Consider the following 24,447-nt stretch of genomic DNA (forward strand, 5'->3'; position numbering starts at 1 on the left):
AGCTGTCCGAAGTGATTCAGATCATCAGGCTGTCCTTGTTGGCCAGGAACACTGCCAGTGCTATAGCAATCATTACCATCAGCATCGAGAGCCATTGGCCACATTGCCTCTGTGAGGAGGGAAGGGGAGAAAGAGAAAGAGGCCATGGGTTGTTTGGAGAAGATACAGACAAAAATAATCTTCCTTCTTCCCATTCCAGCCCCGTGGAAAACCTTGGGTCAGTAGAGGAGAAAAAGCTTTTTATATCATTATTTCTCTCACTTGCTCACTTCTTTGGGATAAGACCACTTTACTGCTGGTTACTAGTCCCTAAGCCCAGGATCACTGGCCTAGGGAACCATACCCAGCAAGGGCCAGATACTTAAATACTGGTTAGAGTAATCAAGGATGGAAAATAACTTAGCAACACTATATTATTCTCTATTCATATTCTGTAGTACTTTTGCTCTCCTTACTCTTTTTTTTTTTCTTCTCTCCTTACTCTTGCCACTAGCTCATAATAGGCTAAAAGAACACCATTTCATACTTTAGCTAATAGTAGGCCTCTTCCTTTAGGCTCAAGAGTTCCATGAAAATTAGGCTTGGTTGCATGAGCAAGTGTTTCCCGACAGTTGTTATACTCAAGTATATAAACCAAGCTGAATGGAATGGGCTGGCCCAACGTTGGCACGAGTTGATGAATGATCTGCAAGATTTGACTAAAGGAGGACCTGTCCCACCATCATCCAGGGCGATATGGGAGGATAGACCCTCTTACTCTGGGAAGCGGCCGTGGGCTCTGGTTCAGCTCTTCTCGACAGTGCTGCAGCTTACGCAGGCAGGAGAGATACTCGTCACTGAGGTTGTCTAACTCCAAATGCAGTTCTCTGCACTGGGGGGAGAATACCACCAACATCATCACTACCAGTTCCTTCTGGGATAGAGCGCAGGTCGGGGAGAAGGCCCTATGTGAGTTACCCCTTCAATCATTTGGAATTTTTACCACCATCCTCCCTTCCCAGCCTTTGCTCAGAGATTTCAGTTTATCTTCTGGCTGCCTTACTTAGTTTGCCTGGAACGTGTTCATTTAAATGATTGATTATAATGCATATGATAATACTATCTATTATACACGTTAGTGCTTTCATGTGATTGTGTGTGTGCAAGTGCTTTGTAAATGCGGACACCAAAAAATGAAGTTCTTATAGCACAAAAGACCTGGGAATGATCTTAGTACTGGTGAAGAAGCATCTTCAACAGGACCTAGTTGAGTTGCATGTGAATACTCTGGGAATATGTAGGTTTCTAAGTATGTAGATGGGAAGAGTTTGTTACTTAAAAGACACTATATAAAGTTTTAAGATAACTCTATGTAGGACAAAGTTTGAGGAGTTAATATGTTTATTAAGTGTGTTTTAGTTTAGGCTGACTTTATAAAAGGTAACTAATAAAACCTTGCATAATGGTTGGTATAAATGAAGAAGGAAAAAGATGGACAAGTTAGCCTAAAAGCAAAGTGAATACCTGCTGGCATCCAATCACAATTTAAACTTTGAAATCTCTGCTCCCTGGCTGCCTCCCAGCAGTTTTCCCTACCATTGTGGTATGAGCCCCTCACTACCTTGAGGTCACGTTCTCACCTCCTTTTCCTTGGCCTGGAGCTGCAAAGTCTTCTTTTGCAGCTGGTCTCTGAAATCCCGTTCTTTCTCCTTCCCTGTACCCTCAGGTTCCACTTCCTTATGGGAGGGCTTTGGACTCCACACAGGCAAAGCCTGATCTAAAAAAGCAGCCAGATTCTCAGTGATAGTGCGGTCCACGCCTCTGAGGAAGGGCCCTATCACTGAGAGAAGTCTGGAGTGAGGGGAAGGGAGGGGAGAGAACAAGAGAGGTCCTGTCCCTGACTAGACTGCATGGAGTAGAATTTTCTGACTTTCTCCCATTGGGACCCTGCTCAGCCTTGACACAGCTGGAATTTGAGCCGCATGAGGGCAAGGTTGGCCTCTTACTTTTCTTTGTATCCCCAGTCCCATTTAATGGCAGATATTTCTAGAGAATACTTACTAGTCCAATTTCTTTTGTTGTACTTCTGGTAGGTTTGCTGGATACTTCCAATAGAACTAACCCCTTTCCCCTTCTGTCCTTATTTCAAAGTCAATGAGAATGGCTCTCATATCATAGAATTCACCTTCATGTGGTTAAAAGTGGTTTCTGAGCCACGCAGAAGTCTTAGTGTTGGTGAAGAGGGCACTGAACTAGGAGTCAGAAATTCTGGATTGTTGTCTTAGCTGCGTCCTTAATTTTGATGACCATAGATTTTCATTTTCTTGCTTGTGCTATGTGGGTATAATACTTTCTGCCTTATATTTTACGTGGTGATTGTGATGAGAAAACAAAAGACCACTTGGAGTGCATACATGAGGAACTTTTGCCCCCCACCCTCAGATACATGATGCATTCTTCTCAGGGAGTTAAGGCAGCAGACTCTTGAGGGCTAAGAGTGAGGTGACTGTTGCATGCAGCATGGTGTGGAGGTGTGGACTTGGGATGTGATTTGGAAAGTCAAATGTAAAAATTGACATTAAATCCTGAGTTCAAAATCAGTTTATTGAAATGTTCAACACAGACATGTTTTCAGAGAGAGTAGAAATTCTTTTCACAGTTTATGTACCTCTCAGGATAGGAGGCTAACTAGTTAAAGTGTTCTCAAAGCCAATGATCAGTCCTTAAAAAGCTCGGCTAGATCCCTGACCTCACAGACTCCTAGAACTGCATGGGACTCCAAGAGGTCATGTAGTCCATTCCTCTGCCTCTAGGCAGGCAAGGAAAGACCAGTATCTTAGAATTTGTGGAAGTAAATTTGCTGACCTTTCTTTGTTAAGAGTTTCTCCTGTTCTTGAAGCTGTAAGGATTGATTCTGAAGCAGACCTGTGGGAAGACACAAGGAACTTGTCTGTATATTGACTGTAAACAATGTTTTCAGAACTTTGCTACAAACCTTAATTATTCAAGATGTTCCTATCTGTTATTGGCTGAATTGTGCTCCCCCAAATTCATAGGGGGAGAGTCCTAACTCCTAGTACCTCAGAATGTGACCTTATTTGGAGACAGGTTCTTTACAGAGATAATCAAGAATTTTAGGACATCAGAGTGGGCCCTAATCTCTTATGACTGGTGTCCTTGTAAGAAGGGGACATTTCAAAGACATGCATAGATAGAAGACATATGAAGAAACATAGGGCGAAGAAGGCCATCTACAAGCCAGGGAGAGTGGCCTGGAACAGATCTATCCTCAAAGCCCTCAGAAGGAACCAGCCCTGGCAACACCTTGACCTTGGACCTCTAGCCTCCAGAACAAAATAAATTTCTGTTTTTTAAGTCACACAGTGTGTGGTATTTTGTTGTGAATACACTGTCCTTATGTCTCTTCCTTCAATGTCTTTACCTTTAAGTCTCTGCTTAAATGTTACCTTAGAAGACTTTCCCAGATGACCCTGTATGAAATAGCAACTGTTTTCCCTTTAAGCTGCTTTATTTTTCTCCCTAGCAGTTATTACTGCCTGACACATACTTACTTGTTGGTAGAAGCTCCATACTTTATTATAGAGCTTAGAGTGTAAGCTTCATTAGGGAAGGAGCTGTGTCAGTTCTCTTCAGCACTGTGTCCTCAGTGTGTATGTCTAAAGTGCCTGGTGCTTAGTAGGGACTCAGTAGATATGTACTGAATAAATAAAAGCATGGTGTTGAAGTGATTCTTGGTCCATTCAGCTCCTGCCCTGTAGGCATTCGGCATCTACTGCTGGTTGCCTTTCTCTGTTAATACTAATTACACAAAACATCTCTGTTGGGGTAGCAGAGGTTAAGGCGGTGGGCAGCCAGCAGAGCTATTAACTGAATCAGGTTCTCTAGCTTTTCAGCAATGGCCTACTTTTCTTCTGAAAAGTCCTTTTTCCTCTTTGGCTCCAACAGGTAGTTTTGAAGTGGACTGAGGCATATGTAGTGTGAGCTGATTTTCTGAACCATTCCTAGTGACAGAAGTCTATATGACATACTCACGTACATAATAAGTTACAATATATCAAATAACTGGCTTAGAAAACCCATTTTGTAACATCAAAATTGAGGGAAATGGCAATTCTGGGGGAAATTCAGGTGGTTGTCATTGGCATGGAAGGAGAAAAGTAGAGAAGAAAAGACCAGGCTAATACTAACTTGCGAAGAGCTATGTAAATGACCTCTCACTTCCCAAGAAGGTCTGAAAATGCACAAAGGTAAAGGACACGTCCAAGACCGGGCCCCAAAGCCCTTTGTGCGGCAGGAGCACCAAAGAGCCAGCTGTGCTGCTTGAGGATCTGGAAAGGGAACTTACTCTGCAGCTGCTGTACTTTGGCCGCCAGGGCGAGTTTCTCCTCCTCTGACCTCTTCAGTTGATCTGGAAATGAAATAATGCAAACCGAAATAGACGAAACTAAGACTTCATGAACCTGACACCCGAGAATGGGACCTAGTAGTAGGCCTCTGATGTGTGTCAAGTGGAAATTGCTCTTTCTTCTACTTGTCCTAGTTCTGAGACGGGTAAACCAGATCCCAAGTGCCTTGGACTTCATCAGCATCGACAACGTCAGGTTGAATTAAGAGTTGTATTTGCACACGATTTGGTCCTCTCAGCTGACACAGAGGCTGTGATGGGAAACCTTCACGGCGCCTTGTGTTTCAACTGACCTTTCCCTTTTGAATTAGAAATGCAGCCTTGGCACGTGTGACTGAAGTAGGAGTGCTGCAACGTGGCTCGGGGGATGGGCCGGAAAAGCAGGCTGATAACTACAAGATCCGCTAGTGCAGTGCGATTCATTTTCAGTCTTGGATGATTAAAACAGCCTTGCCTGTCCCTCCGGGTCAAATGAAATCACAAAGCCAACCAAAGACTGAAGCCGCCTTCTCTACCCAGCTTCCTTTCTTGGGCTCACTTGGGCTCACTGAGCCAGAGGCCTCTGGGGAGAAGGGTACCTTGTAGGTGCTGCGTATCCGAGCTGTACAGCTCTCTGTCCCCCTGCAGGTGTTCAATCTTGGCCTGCAGTTCCTGGTGCTCATTCTCCAGAAGTCTCAGAGCCTGGTTCATCTGTAAGTCTCTACTGTCTGCTCCCTGTAAGGAGGAGGAGGGGCCGACACAGAAGCCGGTCAGTGCTGGGGTGGAGGATGGGAACAGATTCCATGGAAGAGGAAAACTAGAATTTTAGAGAGAGGAGTATTAGGGAAATGGGAAAATTGGGATTTTTAGTGCTTCCTTTGCTATGTTCCTCACATTTAAACGATGCATTAGACTTTACTATTCAAAGGGACTCATTTGAGTAATACCCAAATTGAAGAACACCCATCACTTTTCTAGGTGTCTTCACATTGTCTTTACTTCTCATTCTAACACTGTCAACTTTTTTTTCTGTGGTAGGGTCATTTTTCTCGAAGAATTAAGGTTAAAAAGAAAAAGACCTTCATGGGGAGCCTGGGTGGCTCAGTTGGTTAAGAGTCCAACTTTGGCTCTGGTCATGATCTCACGGTTCACGAGTTTGAGCCCTGTGTCAGACTCTGCTGACAGTGCGGAGCCTGGAGCCTGCTTCAGACTCTAGATCTCCCTCTCTCTCTGCCCCTTCCCTGCTCGTGCTCTCTCTCTCTCTCTCTCTCAAAAATAAGTAAACATTAAAAAAAAAAAAAAACCTTTAAAAGAGAAAAAGATCTTCATCAGAGTTGCCTTGTAGGTGACAGGAGGAAGAAACCACAAATGTGGAGATGTGGCTGTAGTGCACTGACCAGCTGGGTTCACACCTTCAGTAAGACTAACATGACCTGTCTTATTAGTTTGGCTGCTCAGGTTTCTGCTTCAGTAAAATTATAAAGGTAAATTATAAAAAAATTATTTTAAGTTTACTTATTTATTTTGAGAGAGAGCACAAGCAGGGGAGGGGCAGAGAGAGGGAGAGACAGAATCCCAAGCAGGCTCTGCACCATCAGTGCAGAGCCTGATGCAGGGCTCAAACTCACCAACTGTGAGATCATGACCTGGGCAGAGATCAAGAGTCGGCTTAACCGACTGCACCACCCAGGTACCCCTATAAAGGTAAATTTTTGATGTGGGTCTTCAAAATTTCAAACCAAGTAAGTAAAATCTAAAAAAAAAAAAAAAAAAACAAAAAAACGCTAATATTTACGGAGGCTGGTATATGCCAGGCATGGCACTAAGTGCTTTGTATGGATTACCTGACTTGATCCTCCCAAAATCCCAACAAGCAATGGAGGTACTATTATTAGCCTCCTTTTGGAGGTGAGAAAACTGAGGCTCAGGAGATTAGTTAAAAGTTTACAAGGTAACACAGGCTGGAAATGATGGAACCCTTGAGAATGCCAAGGGTCTCCTGTAATTGCTTAAAAATTACATTGGCGGGATGTTAGTTAATACTCAACCTGTAAGTAAGTTAGTGACCTTTGTTCCGAACTGGATGCTGTGCTGGGATGGGGTGCAGAGAGTGGGCTGACAGTAGGCTGATGAATATTCCAGTCCAGCCCTTTGCATTTGGTTGGTGTCATTCAGTGAACACTTGGTTCATTTGCATCAGCAGTGCAGACATCCTTGCTGAGCTCAGAGTTAGATTTCAGGGCCCCAGCAGTGAGTCAGGTCCAAAGTGGCCACTGAGTGAGGAACTGAAAGCCAGATGCTCTCAGCTGCCTTTGGAACCCCCTGTCTCACTAGCAGCTTCTCTCCTCACTGCTGTCACTGCCCCCATAAACCCTGCCTCTTCTCCCCACGTCCCAACCCCAGGGCCTGCTACCTGCAGTTTGGACTGAAGCACATGGAGTTGGCTCTCCAGCTCTCTGTGCTGGGTCCCCAGGCTCTTCCAGTCTTCCTTCAGAGCTTCGTACTGGCTCCTCCACTCTTCACACTTCTGCTCAGCCAGAGCCAGGGACCGCTGGCGGGTGGGGGGTCGGACAAGAGGAACAAGGGGAGGGTGCCTTGGGGGTTCCAGGGAGTTCTGCAGGTGTCTCCCATGCTGCCCAGAGGCTCCCCCTTCCCCCCCACCCCGGGGTCCCAGCCTCAAGATTACACAGCATGCCCACACCTGCGCGCTCTGCAGTTGCTGCTCTGCGCTCATTTTCTCCTCCAGCACTTTCTGCAGCGACTCCTTGGCTTTCTGCTCGTAGCTGTTTTTCTGGTCTTCCATCTCCAGTAACACCTTTTTCATTCCCCAAGGGGAGTATTTCTGTAAATTTGATGCAATTCAACAAAACATATTGAGCTGTGTGCTGAACCCTGAGATGGGATAGAGAAATGAAAAGAATGGGGTCCTTGCCCCCCAGAGCAGAGATACCAGTAATCTGATGGACCTTCTTCCAGGCTGGAGGGGAGCAGGGAGAGGGTCCCAGGTGATGAGGGAGGTAAGCAGGGGTAACAAACAGTGTCCTGGCATGGTGAGCATCCCCTCGGCCTTCCAGGGGTGTTTCAAATTCAACATTTCCAAAGCAAAATCATCTTTCTCAGCCTCCTTTCTCCTGGGTTTCTTATCTCAGTGACCAACATCATCACCTGCTCAGTCTCCCAGGACTGAGACCTGGGAGTCATCCTTGATTTCTCTCTTTCTCCCAGTAATCAGTTGTTCCTTGAGCTTTGTCAAATCAAACTCTTTAACAGCTCATATCTGTCTCTGTCTCTTCTCTGTACTTCCTGTCACCTCCTTAGTTGCGACTCTATGGGTCGATGCAATATTTTCTCCATCTTCAACCTTGTAGCTGATCGTGTCACTCCCTGTTTAAATCTCTCAGTGACTAAGGATCAGGTCCAAATTCCTTGGCATGGCTCCCACCTGTAGCTCAGACTTTGATTCTATGCTGCTTCTACCCAAGCTGAATTGCTTGCAGATCCCCTAACCACTGTGCTTTTGGGCCTCTGCCTTTGTCCATATAGTTTATGCCTAGAGGTCCTTACCTACCCTTTTCACCTGGTTAACCTCTACTCATGCTCAAGGTTCAGTTCAAGAATCATGTAAGGTCTGATAAATCTTGACCAATCACCCCTATCCCCCAACTCATTATGAGTTAGGTAGCTTTTCTTTGGGTTCATGTAGTATCCCTTGTATGTCTCTATCTTCCCACACTATTGATTCATTTTTCTCCCTCATGGGATTGTAAATACCTTCAGGTTAGAGAGCAAGCTTTTTTTTTTTAATGCTTCTTTATTATTATAATTTTAAGTGTTTAAATGTTTATTTTTGAGAGAAAGAGAGAGAGAGAGAGAGAGAGAGAGAGCAAGCAAGAGCACAAGTGGGGGTGGGGAAGAGAGAGAAGGAGACTCAGAATTTGAAGTAGGCTCCAGGCTCTGAGCTGTTAGCACAGAGCTCAACATGGGGCTCAAGCCCATGAAACACGAGATCATGACCTGAGCTGAAGTGGGATGCTTAACCTACTGAGCCACCCAGGCGCCCCACCCCCCCTTTTCAAATGTCTGTAGTTTCAGAGATCTGAACAATCCCCAACACTCTCAATGTTTTTAAATTAATACATTTTCATTAAAAAAAAAAATTGGCTTCAGGATTTAAGAAAAGAGCAACTTTACAAATTCACTTAGGGTCTTGCCCTCCCCATCCCTTTCATCTTTTTGCCCTGTGATTCTGGGGAAGGCAGGAAGCTTTTACTGTCAATTCTGGGTTACCCCACTGTGTAAACAGCAGTCCAGATCATGCAAATTTAGGGATCCATACGAAGTCATTTCCATTTAGTTTTGGGACCATCTGAAAATTTGATTTAAATGTGAGTGGGTCTTATGTTCTTGGAATTTCCATTAGAAGCCAGATCCAGGAGCCACTGGCTGAAGTCATACATGGGTATGTCCCAGTTAGTGGACTTAACCATGCTGGCCAGCTTTACCCGCTCCCCCACCCCTCACCCCTGCTGAAAATCAAGAGACTGGCATTCTGGATTATATGTTGGTATTTTATGAGCTGGGTTGACATTATTTAGTTCATAAGAGTCTGACAAAACAGGCCATACTGAAAAAATAAAAGTTGTGGGTCAGCAAACCTGGTTATAAACTCTGTTCCCCCACAAGACCCCAACCATCCATCGTATCTCCCCAACTCCACATGCTTCACCTCATTCTCTTATCTGACCCCTCACCACTTGTCATTTCTATCTCTTGTAATCCCAGATCAGGTCAATGCAGAGTTTAGTGAAGATGGGTAACAATGCCATAGAAAAGCCAAGAGTCATAGCCTTTTACTTTCTCCCAGGGATTGCTACTAGACAAAAGTTGCCCGTGGAATGGAAACCATTTTGTAAGGCTTTATTATAATATCCAACACTTCTGTTCAAAGATTGGGACCTGTGAAGGTCTATCTGGGTGGTGTGAATCTTTACCTCTCCTTACAGTTCCAGGTATTCCTAAGGTTTCCCTGGAGCTGGCAAAGTACTTGATTTGGGGGTTCCTTCTCAGGGTACAAAGGGAAGGACACTAGGAAAAAGGGAGTAGAGGGTGGATTGGGGACCAAAATGAAAATGGCAAAGCCATAACTGGGTGAGTAGGAATGGGTACATTCATCTTTGTTGGGTGTCCTTTCTAGAGCATAGGATTGAGGTTCAAGTATTCTCCTTTAATTCTAGATTCCTGGGCTGGAAGTGTCCTCCAGAATGCTTACCTGGGTACAGGTGTACAGCTGGTTTTCTAAAGATCTCAGTTTGCACTTCAATTTGTCTTCATTAAGCTGGCCCTGGAGCAAATGGGATGACTTAATTAGTCTGGGCCAAAATATAGCATGCAAAGAGTTTTCTTCTGTTTTCCCAGCTTACTGCCTAGAACATGGTCTGTGCTCAAGCAATGTTTGTGGAACTGAACTCTTTCAGGAGGTAGGGAAGAGGAAGGATGTCAAAGGATGTTTAGGTAGAAGATCTTTTCTTCTGTCTCTGGAATAGGAGAAGGAGGAATCGGACTGGCCCCAAGTCTTCTCTGTATCTTGAGGTCCTCTATCCAATGGCTCAAGGTATGATAATAGTTCACTTGAAGGAAATCTTCTAAGCTCTTCTTTTCTTTCCTCATTACCTCTCTCTCCTGTCTAGGCACTTCTGTATTCCTCACTCCCTCAGTTGTGTACAGGATCTTTACTTCTAAAGTATAGGCCAGTAAGACCAAAAGGGTCTCCACATTCCCTTCCTTACCTCCATCATGGGCTGAATTGTGTCCCCCTTTGCTCTCCCCACCCCCAGATTTATACATTAACATCCTAACTCCCAGCGCCTCAGAATGTGACTGTATTTGGAGATAGGATCTTTAAAGAGATAATGAATTTAAAATGAGGTTTTTAGGGTGGGCCCTAATCCACTATGACTGGTATCCTCATAAGAAGAGAACAGAGCACTATGTGAAGAAGACACAGGAGAAGACTGTCATCTCAAGCCAAGGAGAGAGGCCTCAGGAGAAACCAACCCTGTCAATACCTTGATTTTAGACTTCTAGCTTCCAGAATTGTGAGAAAATAAATTTCTTTTGGTTAAGCCATACAGACTGTGGTATTTTGTTATAGCAGCCCTAACAAACTAATGCCTCCCCTCCTTGCCTCCTTCCTTCCCCTAACACACACACACACACACACACACACACACACTGGACTCAAGATGAGAAATTCTTTAAGAAAGCAGGACATGGAGGAGAGAGATCAAGTGAGGCAGGGTATGTGTATGTGGGGGGTGGTGGTGGTGATTAAAGGGCTTCCCAGAAAGTCACACGTAAGTAGGGTCAGTTGCATGACATTTTGGACATTCCAAGAGGGATGCTAATCTCAAGGATGGGAGTGGGGAAAGGCAGGCAGGAAGAGCCTTATCTGTTTCTCAATTTTTCAGTATTTTAGCTGAGTAGCTAACAACCTCCTTGCTGCTTTGTTCTTTCCCCCACCTATAGTTGTCTCTTTTTACCACCGCGGGGTTTTGTTCTTCCAGGCCTGAGTCTGACCTAAGTTTGTGAGAGGATCGGGAGAGAGGAGGGTGTGGGTCTCTAGCAATAACCAGTTTTCATATCCTTTTTCTGGCTTTTTTTCCCAGTAGGCTTTGCTGGACACTTGGGAGGTCTAGAAATTACATTTCTCTTCTGGCCTGAGATGCCATGGCCCTTCTCAGGTGGCTTGGGTGTTTGGAACCCTCATAACATTTCCCGTCTGTAATGGCCTGGGTGCAGAGGAGGGGACTCTGTTTTGAGGTCTGTCCCCTTCTGAGTTTCAGGGCACCTGGGGAGGGCGCAGGAAGTGGTATCTCACAGCTCCTGTTTTGATCTTGTTTGGCTGATTCTTCTAACCCTGGGAGCCAGGGGGCGCCCCCACCCTTTCTGCTTCCTGTATTACTCAGCTGGGCCTTGCAAAAGCAAAAGGCTTTGCCAAAAATAATTTTTCAAAGTGTCTCCTGCTATTAATGTTTTTCATAATGTCTCGTGTGAGAGCTGAGAGTCTAGGATTTGGCATCTACAGTAACCACAGGGCTTTGGGACAGATAAAAGAGATGGACAAAGACTTCCATTGTTCTGGGCTTTGGAGTAACTGGTAAAAGGGCTGCATTCCCCTGAGTGTCCTGTTCATTGTCAGTCCACAGGTCCTGAAATCAACTCCTTCTGCACCCCCATTTCCTGGTTCAGATCTCTGCATTTTCCTGTGCCTAAACTCTTGCCATGGCAGAATGTAATCAAGCCCACCGAGTTTAAGGTTTATCTTGCTGTAGTTTGGGAAGAAAACGAACAAGCCCAAAACATTACATCCTTACATTTCCCCCCATATACTCCCATCTTTGGGTAGCTCCTCTCTCCTTCCTTACTGTGGTTTTAATTCAATGTTTTGCCTCTTCCAACTGTTTTTGTATTTTAGCCGTACCCCAGATTACTTTTCCATTCACAATGCAATAAAAGACAATTCAGGATAGCCCCTTCAGTGGGGATGAAGGGCCACCCAAGTCTGGGGATTGAAAAAAATCTCTTGTCCACAGCTCCACCTTCCCAGACTCCCTGAGGCAGGGAAGAAAGTTGTAGCCAAGTTGTTGCAAATGGGGCATGTAGTTTCCTGGTCTGAGCCCCAGCTACCCCAACTGAAACCCAGTGGTACAGTATGTGGGAAGAAGCACCCTTTACAGGCCTACTGTGGACCTTTTTTTGGCAGTCGCCCCCCCCTGCCAGGAGCCCAGGGCTCAGAGAGCACGGGACCCCCAATTGGAAAAGGGAGCAAGGTGGAGGCCGTACACACCTGGTGCTGGTCCGAGGGCTTCAGCTCCTGCTTCTGCTTGGCTTTCCCCGGCCTCTGATCTGTTCTCCAGAAACACTACCGCCACACCGCAGAAGCGCCAACCCACAGCTCATCTGTGCTCTAGCAGAGGTTGCTTAGGGCTTGCAGCCAATCCCCCGCTGTGCTGTCATCTCAAGATCTCGTTTCCACTTTGCAGAACTTAGAACCCAACTGTGCCCCACTCTTGTTTTCGTATTGCCCAATACTGAGAGCCTGCTTTCTCGACCGCCCGAACCATCTCCCCTCTGAAGGTTGGACCTAGCTTGGGAGTATCAGCAGTGCCCCAGGCCCCACCACATCCAGTAGGCCCAGACTTAGCTTGGAGGTAGAAACAATGGAGGGAGCTCCTTCTTGGGGTTCTCGCAGGGTTTGCCGTGGGCTGCCCTGCATGTGAAACTGGGAGATTCAAATCATGGAGGCCAAATGGAAAAAATAAAAGGTCTGAACTGGGTTGAATGTCAAAGTCCCCGTTTGGGTCACATTCTTCCAGTTGGTTTTCCCAAATACCACAGTCTGGAGCTGTTCTTTCATCCAGGCTGAGGTCTCCATGGCAGGGGTAGAGGGCTGGATGATTTTGTTTTGAGGGAAGCAAGAGCCCTTAACTGACAAATCTGACTATTTTTGTTAAAAACAGGAAGCTGGGGTGCCAGTGGGGGGGAGGGAGAAAAGAAGCGTGGGTATGCAGAGGGGTGGGAAGAAGGGAGGGAGAAAACCACAACCAAAGGAGCTTCTGCTCGCCTGCCCTGCCCAGCGTGGAGTGAAACTGCCCGCAGAGGTGCCCTGAGAAGTGTGTCCCGTCCTCACTGAGCTCCAATGACTCAGGCTCTGATTGCACCTCAGGGCCTAGGATGTCACCAGAGATTTCGCTGCTTCCACACCCACCTGGAGCCCAGGTCCTCACTATTATCAGAGACCATTTCAAAGCACAGATCGGATCATTCATTCTCAGCTCAGTTCCGCAACTATTTCAGCCTGTGTGCTGCCGAAGAGAGCACAACTCCACGGCCCCTGACTGAGCTGCTTGTGAAGATGGGCGGAATCTTGCTAAGTGCAGGACTTTCAACCCAGATGCAGCGCCCTCCCAGTGCTACCTGCTGACCGCCTGGAGCAGCGTTTCTCACATGGGTAGCATGTGTTCTCACGGATCTGTGACACATATGCTTTTCCTTTAGGAAGGAGTCTCTGTGTTATTTACGTCTGACATACCCCATCAGTGGAAAAAGTTTAAGCTTCATAATTCCAGAGTCTTCGGAACTCCTCTGACATGATCTCTTCATTTCAGCCAAACTCAGCTGCACCCAATTGCTTGTTACACAGAGGCCTTATAATCATTCCGATTGCTTTGCCTTAAATCCCCTTTCCTTTCTGCTTTTTCTTCCCCATCATCATTCCTACGTCTGCAACTGGTAGACTATGCATCCTTCCAGGCTCAGCTAACATGGTCCCTTTCCTTTGGATCCTACCCTGTTCCACCTCAGGCAGAAAAATTGTCTCCTTCTCCTTCCTCGGTGTCACTTTGTAGAAACCCCTGTTATGGCTTTTCCACACTGTATTCGTGTTGTTTACTACGCATCTCTCTCTTCCTGGCTGATACGTGAGCTCCTCAAGAGCAAGAACCCTACTTTTTGTCCCTGGAGCACAGGGCTCAGCACATAGTTGAAACTTAATCAAATGTCTGTTGAATAAATGAGATGATCTCAAATTAGTTCAGCACCGGAAACCACCTGGCATGCACAGCTGTCTGTCTCAGGCTTCTGCTCTGCTGATGCAAACGACCTTCCTTAACCACCAGGAGCCCCAAAACACAGACACTTAAATCCTGGTACAATGATATATAAGGAAGGAGGACCGAGCTTAGGAAGCTTCTTTTACATCACTGTAAACTTCTCGGTTTTGTTGTACACTGTCCCATCCCATCTTTCTGTCTAAATAACAAACCATCTATGCTGTAGGGTTAGATGTCCACGGAGGCTTGTGAGTGTGTACATTCTCTTTGTACTTGGTGCCTTATGCCCCAGTGGCATAGCTCCCTGAACATAATATAGTCTAGGGGGTTTCCATGTGGTGTCTGAGGACCCCTGGGAATCCCTAAGACCTTTTCACTGGTTCTACGAGGGCTTCCCTTTTCCAGCTACATATCTGTGTGAGGCTGGATTTTCCTTTTCTACGCCTCAATGAAAACAATGTATTGCAACAGATGGAATGCAGAAGAAAATATGTGAATCTAGCTGTCTTCTGTTCAGACTCTAAAAAGATTTGCAAAAGTATAAAACAATGCTATTTCTCTTACTATTTTTTCAAAAAATGTACTTATCTTTCATAAAAATATGTAATTTAGATTCACACGCAATGGGTTTACTATTTTTATTTTAAAATTTATACATATTTTGAGATTCCTATTTTTATTTCTAATATAGTAAATCTCAATATGCTAAATAGAAACAGTTCTTTGGGGTTTTCAATAAACTTTTTAAAGAGTATAAAGCAATCTTGAGATTGAGACCCATATCGTGCCTCTGGGTCTTTCCTATGCTGTATTTCCATCCCAGAATATAGTTCCCACTTCCACATTTGTCTGGAAAATACTTATGTAACTATAAATATTCCCTGGTTCTCCTATTCTCTGGATTCATTCCTTCCTTCTTGTGTGCTATTATATCCTGAAAAACGTTTATTTCTGATATCTCTGCATTGTTTAGGCATCTGTCTCCCTGACAAAACCACAAGCTCTCTAAAAGCAGGAACCCTGACTAATTAATCTTTTATTTCCAGTGCTCAGTACAGAAAACACGGTCTATGAATATTTGTTGAACAAATGGACTAAAATAAGGAGGTCTGAATTTTAGTTTCAGTTCTGCCTGTAACTAGCGATGTGACTTTGGGCAAGTCACTTGACCTCTCTGACACTCAGTTTCCTCATTGGTAAAATGAGAAAACTTAGACTATGTGATATCTAAGGTCCTATCTCACTTTGACATTGATGTCTAAGCTGAATCGTGGGTGCATGATGGCTTGGCATTAATATTGGTGTGAATCCCATATAAAAATAGTTGACATTTACCACAGTTAGTAATAGCAACTGTATTGGGATCTTCCTCCTTTTCTTCCAACATATTAAAAAATGGGAATTCTTTCCAATTTTGGTTCTGGGTCTTCCCTGGGTATGGAGCAGCATCACCCCAGCTAATGACCGTGGATTTAGCTGAGCTCTCCCATGTATGTAATATCTTTGCCCTTTAGACCTCAGCACCCCCCAACCCCCCCACCTTGCCTCTTCAGTAGTGAGAAAACCCCTTATCTTGCTGGGGTGATGTGGAAAGAAGAATGAGATGGGCACCCATAGAAGCCCATGAGATTTGTTCAAACAAAGATTTCATTCCCTTACCTTCCAAGAGCTGTCAGAGGCCCTTATCAGGGTGGACAGTAGGTCTTGGAGAATCACCATTTTCTGTTTTAGAACCAGTTCCCTTTGGAGGGCCTCCTGGGGGGAAAATGCAAGAAGGTAAGATTAACCTGGAGGAAGGAGTAGATGGGTGGAGGAACTGAAGAGAGAGTCCACATGTTACTTACTTTGAGGTACTCAGAAAGCTGGATGATTTCCTAGAGAGAAAGAAAAAGGGTATTCAAGAAGACTCTAGGGGTGCCTGAGCCCCACCTCAGACTCTACATTGACAGTGTGGCGCCTGCATGGGGTTCTCTCTCTCTCCCTCTCTCTCTGCCCCTCCCCCACTCATGCTTTTTCTCTCTCTCTCTCTCTCTCAAAATAAATAAACTTAAAAAAAAAAAAGAGGGGTGTCTGGGTGGCTCAGTCAGTTAAGTGTCCAACTCTTGATCTTGGCTCAGGTCATGATCTCTCGGTTCATGGGATTGTGCTCTCATTGAGCTCTGTCCTGATAGCATGGAGCCTGCTTGGGATTCTCTTTCTCTGACCCTTTCCTGATTGTGCTCTCCCTCTCTCTCAAAATAAACAAATAAGCTTTAAAAAAAAATTAAAAAAAAAAAAAAAAAAAGAAGGAAGACTCTAGGTTCCCTGAAATCCTGGAACATGGAACCAGAGCCAGGACTGGTTCGTGTCAAGTAAATTTCTTCCTTGGCTCAGAGTCCCTCCAGGCCCCTGTCCCTTTGCTTATCCAGGAAGAAGGTGTCCCTCCATCCCAGCTGTATTTACCATAGAATTCCAGAATGTCAGAACTTGGAAGAGCTGAGATATCATCTGAGTCAACCCCTTCAAAGTGAGGATTTTCTTACCTTATCTAGAACTGCAACTCCATAACTGGGAAGAGAAGAAATAGAATAAAATGACAATGGATCAAAGAAAAAAAAGCACATCAGGAGGCAGTGGGTCGATTCCTTCTCTGATCTCTTCTGAAGAGCCAGTAGGGTAGGGAAGGTCTTTCTCTCAGTTAAGGTGGGCATGGAAGTTCATCATGCTCCTTCTCCACACACTGGGTGAGGGTTTAAGCAGAGCTTATCAGAGTGGAATGGATGGGATGTAAGGAAGCTGGGGTCACATGGAAGTACTCACTTGGTTTGCTGACTGGCATCATTCTTAATTGTTGGCTGGGCTTCTTCTGCCTTTGTCTGAGTGCCTGAGCAATGGAGGATAAGGTGATTCAGAACCCATGGAGGAGCAAGTGGGAAGGGAGAGGCCTCTCCACTGCCAGCAAGCTGAGCCTGCTGTGGCAAGGTTTTATGCAGGCTCCAGTGAGGGAGGGAGGCTCAGCTCTTACCACGGTGGTGTGTGGGTGGCTTCTTGATGGGAGAGTCCTGTGGTGAAAGGCCCCCAGCCTGGGAGGAGAGGTGAGCCAGATCCCTCTGGGTGCTTGAGGAAGGGTGACACTGGGTTGGAAAGGCCTCAGAGCTGGTTCCTGACACCTGGAAAGCAAGTAGGGGATGCTGAAAGCCTAAAGCTTCTTACAGCGTGATTCTCCAGCAGATTGCAGAAAGATGAACCAGTGATCAAGTTTCAGATCCAGAAAGCCAAAGTAGCCCATTCCAACCTTCAAAACTACAAAATTGTCCCTTCTCCTGCCCTCTCTTGTCCTGGTTGGTGGGTATGGTTCTCCACAGACCAGGCAAATGGGGAGCTGGGCTTGTCTCTACTTACTTTCTCTAGAATCCCTGATCTACCTTGTTTGGTTTTAGCCATTTACACGGCCAGTATGGTGATGTGGAAAGAGGACTGGTCTTAGAGTGAGGGGGTCTGGGTTAGATCCTGCCTTTTCTACTAGGTCTTGGTCTCCTGTTTGTGTATGAGTGTGTGTAATGTGGATGATCTCCCAGGCCATTTCCATATTGGAGAGGTGGCTTCCTTCCTCTCAGTAGTAGCCGGAATACCACTGAGGTTTTGTGTGAAGAGACGTTAGAGCAGGGAGGTATGGGGAAGAGTGTGGTAGTAGCCATCACAATCTAGTCTGCTCTTTTTTTTCTTTTTAAGTATATTTATTTATTTTTGAGAGAGAGAGAAAGCATGAGCGGGGGAGGGGCAGAGAGAGAGGGAGAGAGAGAGAATCCCAAGCAGGCTCTGCACCGTCAGTGTGGAGCCTGATGCGGGGCTTGATCTCATGAACCATGAGACCATGACCTGAGCTGAAGTCGGACACAACTGACTAAGCTACCCAGATGCCCCTCTAGTCTGCTCTTTTTGTATTTTCTTTATGCAAACTCAAAAATTCTAGGATTGTAGGGGTGCCTGGGTGGCTCAGTTGGTTAAGCGGCCGACTTCAGCTCAGGTCATGATCTCGTGGTCCGTGAGTTCGAGCCCCGCATCGGGCTCTGTGCTGACAGCTCAGAGCCTGGAGCCTGTTTCAGATTCTGTGTCTCCCTCTCTCTGACCCTCCCCTGTTCATGCTCTGTCTCTCCCTGTCTCAAAAATAAATAAAACGTTAAAAAAAATTTAAAAAAAAAAAAAAAAAAGTTCTAGGATTGTAACAGAACACTAAAAGGCTAAGAAATGCCTATAGTATCCAACCATGCAGACTGACTCAATCTCAGTAAAACCTTAAATAACCGTTAGGCATAGGTAAAGTTTTTTAGTTAAATGTGTTTTCATTCTTTTTCTCCTTAAAAAAAAATTTTTTTAAACAAAAAGCTTTCAGAAACCTCTTGCCTTAGAAAGTACACAGTTGGTTTTATTTTACAATTGGGCTCAAGGATCATTTTTGTGAACAGCACCTTCTATTGTGGCTAACAGATCCACTGGTTAAGAAACCCTGAATGAACTTCTACTCGGTACGGAACCAGGCCAGGCACTTCCAGGGAATACGATGGACCCATCCCTGCTGTCAACATGCTCAGAACATGGATAGGAAGACACAGATGGTTTGCTGGCTGAGATCATCTCGGCACACCCTGATTTTTGCCAGCACTGCTCCTTCCCAGGCCAGAATGATGGGTGCTTTAAGTATTATTACACAATCTTAGAGGATTTATAACCTCATAAGGACCACAGAGAGCAGAGGTGGCCTGGAGAAGCCAGAGAAAGCTTACTGGACCACACAAGACCTTTACTGAGTGAATTTAGTACAAATGGAATGGTCCAAGTGAAAGAGAAAATGTAGGTGGGTGCAACAGGAGGTGTGTGTGTGTGTGTGTGTGTGTGTGTGTTTCATGAGAGGGGGCATCAAGAAGATGGGCCTGTGTCCCTGGCATACAGTAAGCATATACAGTAAATATTTGTGGAATGCTGGATGAATGAATGCTGTATAGATAGGTATAGATTGCCTAAATTTGAACTGATAACTAGGAATTAGCAATGGACTTACTTTCTAAATTATTTTTTCTTCCCTAAAAGGCAAATGCAAAACAAAAAAATAGCTAAGCAAACAAAGACCCAAACAATAAAAGTTTCTGAATGAGTAAGTGGCTAAGGGGGACTGCTATATGACTAGGGAAGAAGGAACTTAATTTCAATCGCTTTTTAGTGACCTTGAGCCCACCCACGTGCCTGCCACCCTCCAGAGCAGTGTGTCCCTTGACATGACCCACCTGCTTCTGGGGGGAGGAGGAGATCCTGCTGGCCCAAGACAAGGGCTCCTTGAGGTCAGTTGGCTGGCCTGGCCTCCTTGAGGGACCGTGCTCCTTGGCCCTGGGGCTCTGTGTCTTGCCTTTCTCCTCCACCTGCAGGTTCCTCCTCCTGAAGAACTCCTGTTGTCGTGCTCTCTGGAGCTGCTCTCTCTGCTGGGTCCTCAGCGCCTTCCCCACCTGGCGGCAAGTGGTCACATTGGGGCGGCAACGGCGGCTTTCACGGGTCTCTTGCCGGCGCTCACACTTGGCCTCATAGCTCTCGGCCCACCGGGCCAAGCCAGGGGAAGGCCTGGGGTCCAGGCTGATCATGATGACCTCCTGAGCACCTGTTGTGCTTGGCTTCCAGTTCCTGGAATAGCTGCCTGGGTCTGCCAAATGCCAAGAGGGAGGAGAAGGGGAGGGGTCAGGAGATGGGCAGAAAAAATGACTATCTCCCAGGACCAGGGGGTAGAAATAGCACAGCATCCCATGCATGTAGGTTGAAAACTGAGGAGGTGATGGTGTCGAACTGGGAATCAGGACTCCCGGGTTCAGGCTCCATACTAATTATGGAGCTTTCCATACTGCTTCCCTCTGGCCTATGTTTCTCCCTCTGCAAAGTGGAAAGATCTCTCTGGCTGCCACTTCTTCCTTGACCTTCCTTGATCTCACCCTGCCTCTAAGTCAGGAATAATTGATAAAATTGTCATGTGTGTATAGCCTTTTGGATAGCAGCTGGGGATGTGTTCATTTTCCAGAGACTTCTAGAGAACCAGGTAAATTGGCTCCTTGTTCTTCAATCTAAAAGAAAAGCATCTTTACTGTTCTCTTGGCCCAAGTTGTTGCTAAATAGGTGAGTGACTCTTGTCAAGGCCTGGAGGGATAACCAGACCCCCCCCCCAAGGTGTGGCCAGTCCTGTGACCAGCACCCACTGCTATCTTTTTGGCCCTTAATGACTGGCTTCTGAGCCTGGTCCTGGGCATGGTTTAGGAGGGAAAGCTCACCCTAATTTCTCCAGTCATGAAGTACTGACATTGGTCCACTGGCATCCACTTCCGGCCCAGGACTGGGCTCTGACCCTCAGGAGCAGATCAACTCAAACCAGTATCAGCTGAGTACCTGCCATCTGTCCAGTGTTGACTGAAACCCATTTCAGAGCTTCCAGCTCAATAGCCCTCCAAGCTGAAGGTTCCATGTTTTAGAATCTCCTCTCTGTTAGGGCTAAGTATGCCGCCAGGTCAGCTCTCCTTGGCCCAAACAGAGATTGTGCCATCAAAACTAGCAACTACACGAATTACACCTCAATGAGGCTATTACAAACAAAAATGAAACAAAGGCAAACAGTGTCAACAAGTCCACAGGGAACCAGGCTTGGTGAAGAAGCCACACTTGTTGCCCCTTTACATGGTCCTACCTGCTATTCACAGAACCCCCAACTCTAACTCCTTCTTCCTTCTCTGTGCCCTTTTCTCTCTTTCCTACCCTCCCTCACCTACCTTCTGCAAATTAGTTTATTTTCCTAGAACCCTCTCTGGTAACTTGGCTGAGTTGGGGCCGGACTTGGCTGAGCTGGTCCTGAGAGCTGGAAATTCTGCGCCCTGCCTCCACTGATTGCTGGAGCCAGCCCAGTGGTTGATGAAGGAAGAGGGACTCCTTCTGCAGCTTCTCCTCTGTGTCCTGCAACTTCACTACCCACAACCCGAGAACCCAGTTCCTGGAGAGGTCAGAGAGGACATCTCAGCTTCATCGACCAGCAGGCAGTTACCAGCTCTGGCCCCTTGATTTTATTTATAGGCCAAACAGACTCAACAGGTAGCAGACTCTCTGTCCTTTTATTGGAACTTTCCTGCCCATCTGGCTCAGTCCAGAATTCTCTGCAGGATCCTTGCTCTCTCTCTCGGAGCATACCACTTGTTCCCTGGGGTCATTCATGGGTGGGGCAGTCTCACTCCAGGAGAGTGGTCTTACAAGGTCAAACCTGGCATGCTGTCAAATGCCTGCCTCTCCAGGCTTGGAGGGGCATCCTCCGGCTGTGGGCAGTTGCAGACCCTAGGCAGGACTGTGAGGCTGTCAGTGCTTGTTCTCTCGTCCCACCCCTGGGTGGCTTTTCTCTTTAGGCTTTTCTTCTCGTTCCTACTCTGTAGGTGTTCCCTGACTTCCCACCTGCTTCCTCTGTTATCTAAAACCTTAGAACAGTATCCAAAAGGCTCACTCATTTTAAGTTATACATGACTGAATGGATAATGTACAGGTGAACTCCATGTCCAGAATCTATGCCTGTGGTATAGGAAGGTATTCTGCCTTTGATGGGGGAGGCAGAGAACCCTGGCTCTGGACTCAGGCCGTGTGGATTCATATCCTGGCTCTGCCACCCACTACCCCTGTGCTTTTGGACAAACTATTACACATCTCTAAGTCTTAGTCTTTTCATTTATAAAACGGGGCCACAGCCTCCCTTGTAAGGTGATAAGAATTAAAGAGAAAATGCACATCAACATCTGGCACATAACGCACAATAAATGTTAGCTTTTTACAATACTAAAGTGGGATGATTATTACCCCTTTCTTGCTGATCTTAGCTATTAAAGACTCACTCAGTGCTGTAAGACCAACGCCTCCGGCTAGACTAGCACTGCAGGACCAAGAGAATGCCTCATCCTTCCGTCTCCCACCCTCTTCTCTTTGAAGGAGTGCTGTTTACCACATGGAGGGGATGCTGGCCTCGGGTTGAAATCATATTTACTGCTCTGGTTCCTCTGACCTCTGTGTGTGGGCTACAAGGCAAAAGGGCTTCTCTGTGGTCTGGACACAAGTGCCATCGCAATTAGGCCCAGCAGAAAGGCAAAGAAGAGGCGGGGTAAAGAATTGGTGTCCAGCGTGCCTGCATCCCGCCATTAAAACGTGGGCCGCTAGGTCCCCTCCCTGTAATCCACAGGCTTTGTAGAGGAGGCAAAGCCTGTGATTATGGAGAATCCTCCCACCTTCCTGCCATGAGGAGGAAAGGGCTTCGGGGGAGGAGACGGAGCCTGAGGTAAGGTCTTCCCCCGGACTCTGCCAGGCTGTCCACACCAGTGGGCCACTTCGCTTAAAAATACGGCTGCCTCACTCTGCTTCCTGAGGGGCAGACGCTGGGATCCGTTACTCCAGCAGGGAGTTGCGGTAGAAATGGCTCCTTAGAGAAGGGAGCATTCCCAGACCCCCAGGCCCATACACCCGGGAGGATTAGGTGCGCACAGCTGAATGGAATCATATCCAGCTTTCTGGGATGTTTTGACTATTCTGATTTGCTTAAACACAAGAAGCCATGTGGGACGGCTGACTGACAGGGATAGGCTGTAGAAAAAAAGGGAACTGGTCCCTGTGTGGTTCAAAGAAAGGTCACTGGGCCACTGCCCAGGGTTTCTGGCATCTGTGGGGTGTCCCTTGGCAGTATGACAAGTCCCACTGGAGCTTGGGGAGGAGGTGGTATGGCTGAGGGCATCCTGCCTCAGGGAGAGGTCAGGGTGGTGCCCTCACCTGACAGGGGTTTGTTGCTGCCTTTCCAAGTCTCTGCTCCTACTTCCTGCTTGTGTGTGCAATGAATGGCTTCCTGCCCGGGTCTGACCGCCCTAGTGCAGAGATCCTAATGCGAGGTGAAAAGGCAAGGGCCTGCACCTACGTGCTCTAATGGCAGCTTGTTGTCTGGGGGGGACTCCTGCTTTGAAGGGAACTGTAAAAGTTCATTTAATTCATGCCCATCACTGGGCAGCCGGGACCCTAAGTCATTTGACTCACTCCTAATCTAATCTAATGGATGGAGCAGAGGAGCAACAAAAGCCGTACCCTTGTGGTGTGGCTTGTGCCCTCAGGAGCCAGTGCAGGATGCTTTCTTGCTTACCCAACCCCCCCCCCCCCAACACTCTTCAACTAATCCATCTGCTTCTGCGTCTCCCCCTTCAGCCGAGGGAAGCTTCAATGACAGATCACCTTCTTCCCCACCCCAGAGTTGGAGGTCCCCAACCTGGACACAAAAGCATCCTCCTTCTCAGTTACCTTGGGTCCCAGGCTCCAAACCAAGCAGCTCAGGAAAGCATTCCAGCTGCTGGGCAGATCTTGGCTGTGGTCTCAGATGGGGCAAGGCAGCAGCTGGGTCAAGTGCAAGCTGTCAGTCCATGGCCCTGGGCCCCCTTAGCATTTTCCTTCTTCGTACTGTCTTTCTTTCTGCACAGCAGCCTTGCTGAAACAGGAAACAGACAAAGCCACAACGCTTGCTCACCCCAGTTCCTCTCTCTTGCTCTCTGGCACAATCTGAGTGGGCCCCTGAGCCCTTGAGGCCTATGGGGCTGAGCACAGGAGCTCCTCCCATCTTTGGGCACCCCTGCCACCCTTTTTCTTGCTAGTGGGTCAGTGTGAGCTCTCAGTTGGTTTCAAATCAAGATCCCTTTCTAGAAGTAGACAAGGATGGGACTCTGGGTCACGTGCAAACCTTGCAGTTTCGATGAGGGGGAAGATGCCTTTTTGGCCTAGATGTTCCCAGGATAGGTTTGCATGTGTATCAGGTAGCTCTCCGTGTAAGGATTTTCTCTTTCCTCTGGTTACCTCTTCCCAATCCTAGAGAGTTGTAAAGAGTTTCTGCTTTTCTGGGGGCACCTGGGTGGCTCAGTTGGTTAAGCATCTGACTCTTGGTTTCGACTCAGGTCATGATCTCACAGGTCATGGGTTCGAGCCCTGTGTCGGGCTCTGTGTTGACAGCGTGGAGACTGCTTGGATTCTCTGTCTCCCTCTCTCTCTCTCTGCCCCTCCCCTGCTTATGCTCTCTCTTTCAAAATAAATAAATAAAAAACTTAAAAAAAAAAAAGTTTCTGCTCTTCTGAAGTACTTGGCGTCTTTTTCAGAATTCAGGAATGAAGCCAGCTCTGAATCTGCTCCTTTCTGAAGCAATGAGGATGTAAAAAGGTGAGGGATGTGTGGGCTGGGGAACGGCAGGACAAATAGCAGACAGAATCTCATAAAAAGTTCCAACCAGGGGTGCCTGGGTGGCTCAGTCGGTTGAGCGTCCGACTTCGGCTCAGGTCATGATCTCACAGTTCGTGGGTTCGACCGGCATCGGGCTCTGTGCTGACCGCTTGCTCAGAGCCTGGAGCCTGCTTCGGATTCTGTGTCTCCTTCTCTCTCTGCCCCTCCTCCGCTTAT

At 46.7% G+C, this 24,447-nt stretch overlaps 2 protein-coding genes across 3 annotated transcripts in view; one reads left to right on the forward strand and one right to left on the reverse strand.

The window, feature by feature from the left end:
- LAMB3 (laminin subunit beta 3) overlaps window positions 1-24,447 on the forward strand; it is a 164,289-nt gene that overhangs the window by 2,281 nt on the left and 137,561 nt on the right. The gene's annotated exons all lie outside the window — the stretch shown is intronic.
- On the reverse strand, window positions 17-23,578 carry TRAF3IP3 (TRAF3 interacting protein 3). Of its 2 annotated transcripts, XM_007096146.3 has the most exons (16): window positions 23,308-23,578; window positions 19,257-19,663; window positions 17,000-17,144; window positions 16,795-16,858; window positions 16,518-16,542; window positions 15,840-15,869; window positions 15,655-15,750; window positions 9,654-9,725; window positions 7,086-7,226; window positions 6,798-6,935; window positions 4,984-5,119; window positions 4,346-4,408; window positions 2,845-2,904; window positions 1,620-1,756; window positions 758-871; window positions 17-109 (listed from the first exon to the last, which is right to left on the reverse strand). In XM_007096146.3, the coding sequence occupies exons 2-16, from the start codon at window positions 19,602-19,604 to the stop codon at window positions 17-19; spliced, it is 1,662 nt and encodes a 553-aa protein (XP_007096208.1). In that variant the 5' UTR covers window positions 19,605-19,663; window positions 23,308-23,578. The 2 variants fall into 2 exon arrangements, with proteins under 2 accessions (XP_007096208.1, XP_007096209.1); XM_007096147.3 differs by lacking the exons at window positions 17-109; window positions 1,620-1,756 and having other exon boundaries at window positions 793-871.

This window comes from Panthera tigris, chromosome F3 (assembly GCF_018350195.1).
Source record: "Panthera tigris isolate Pti1 chromosome F3, P.tigris_Pti1_mat1.1, whole genome shotgun sequence".
NCBI lineage: Eukaryota > Metazoa > Chordata > Mammalia > Carnivora > Felidae > Panthera > Panthera tigris.

Coding starts and splice junctions, on each gene's coding strand:
- TRAF3IP3 (XM_007096146.3), bottom strand. CDS start 19,604: ATGATCAGCCTGGACCCCAGGCCTTCCCCTGGCTTGGCCCGGTGGGCC. Junction 17,145..19,256: donor CCTCCTCCCCCCAGAAGCAG/GTGGGTCATGTC, acceptor CTTGCTTTCCAG/GTGTCAGGAACCAGCTCTGA. Junction 872..1,619: donor TCCAGGCCAAGGAAAAGGAG/GTGAGAACGTGA, acceptor TTCTCCCCCCAG/TGCAGAGAACTGCATTTGGA.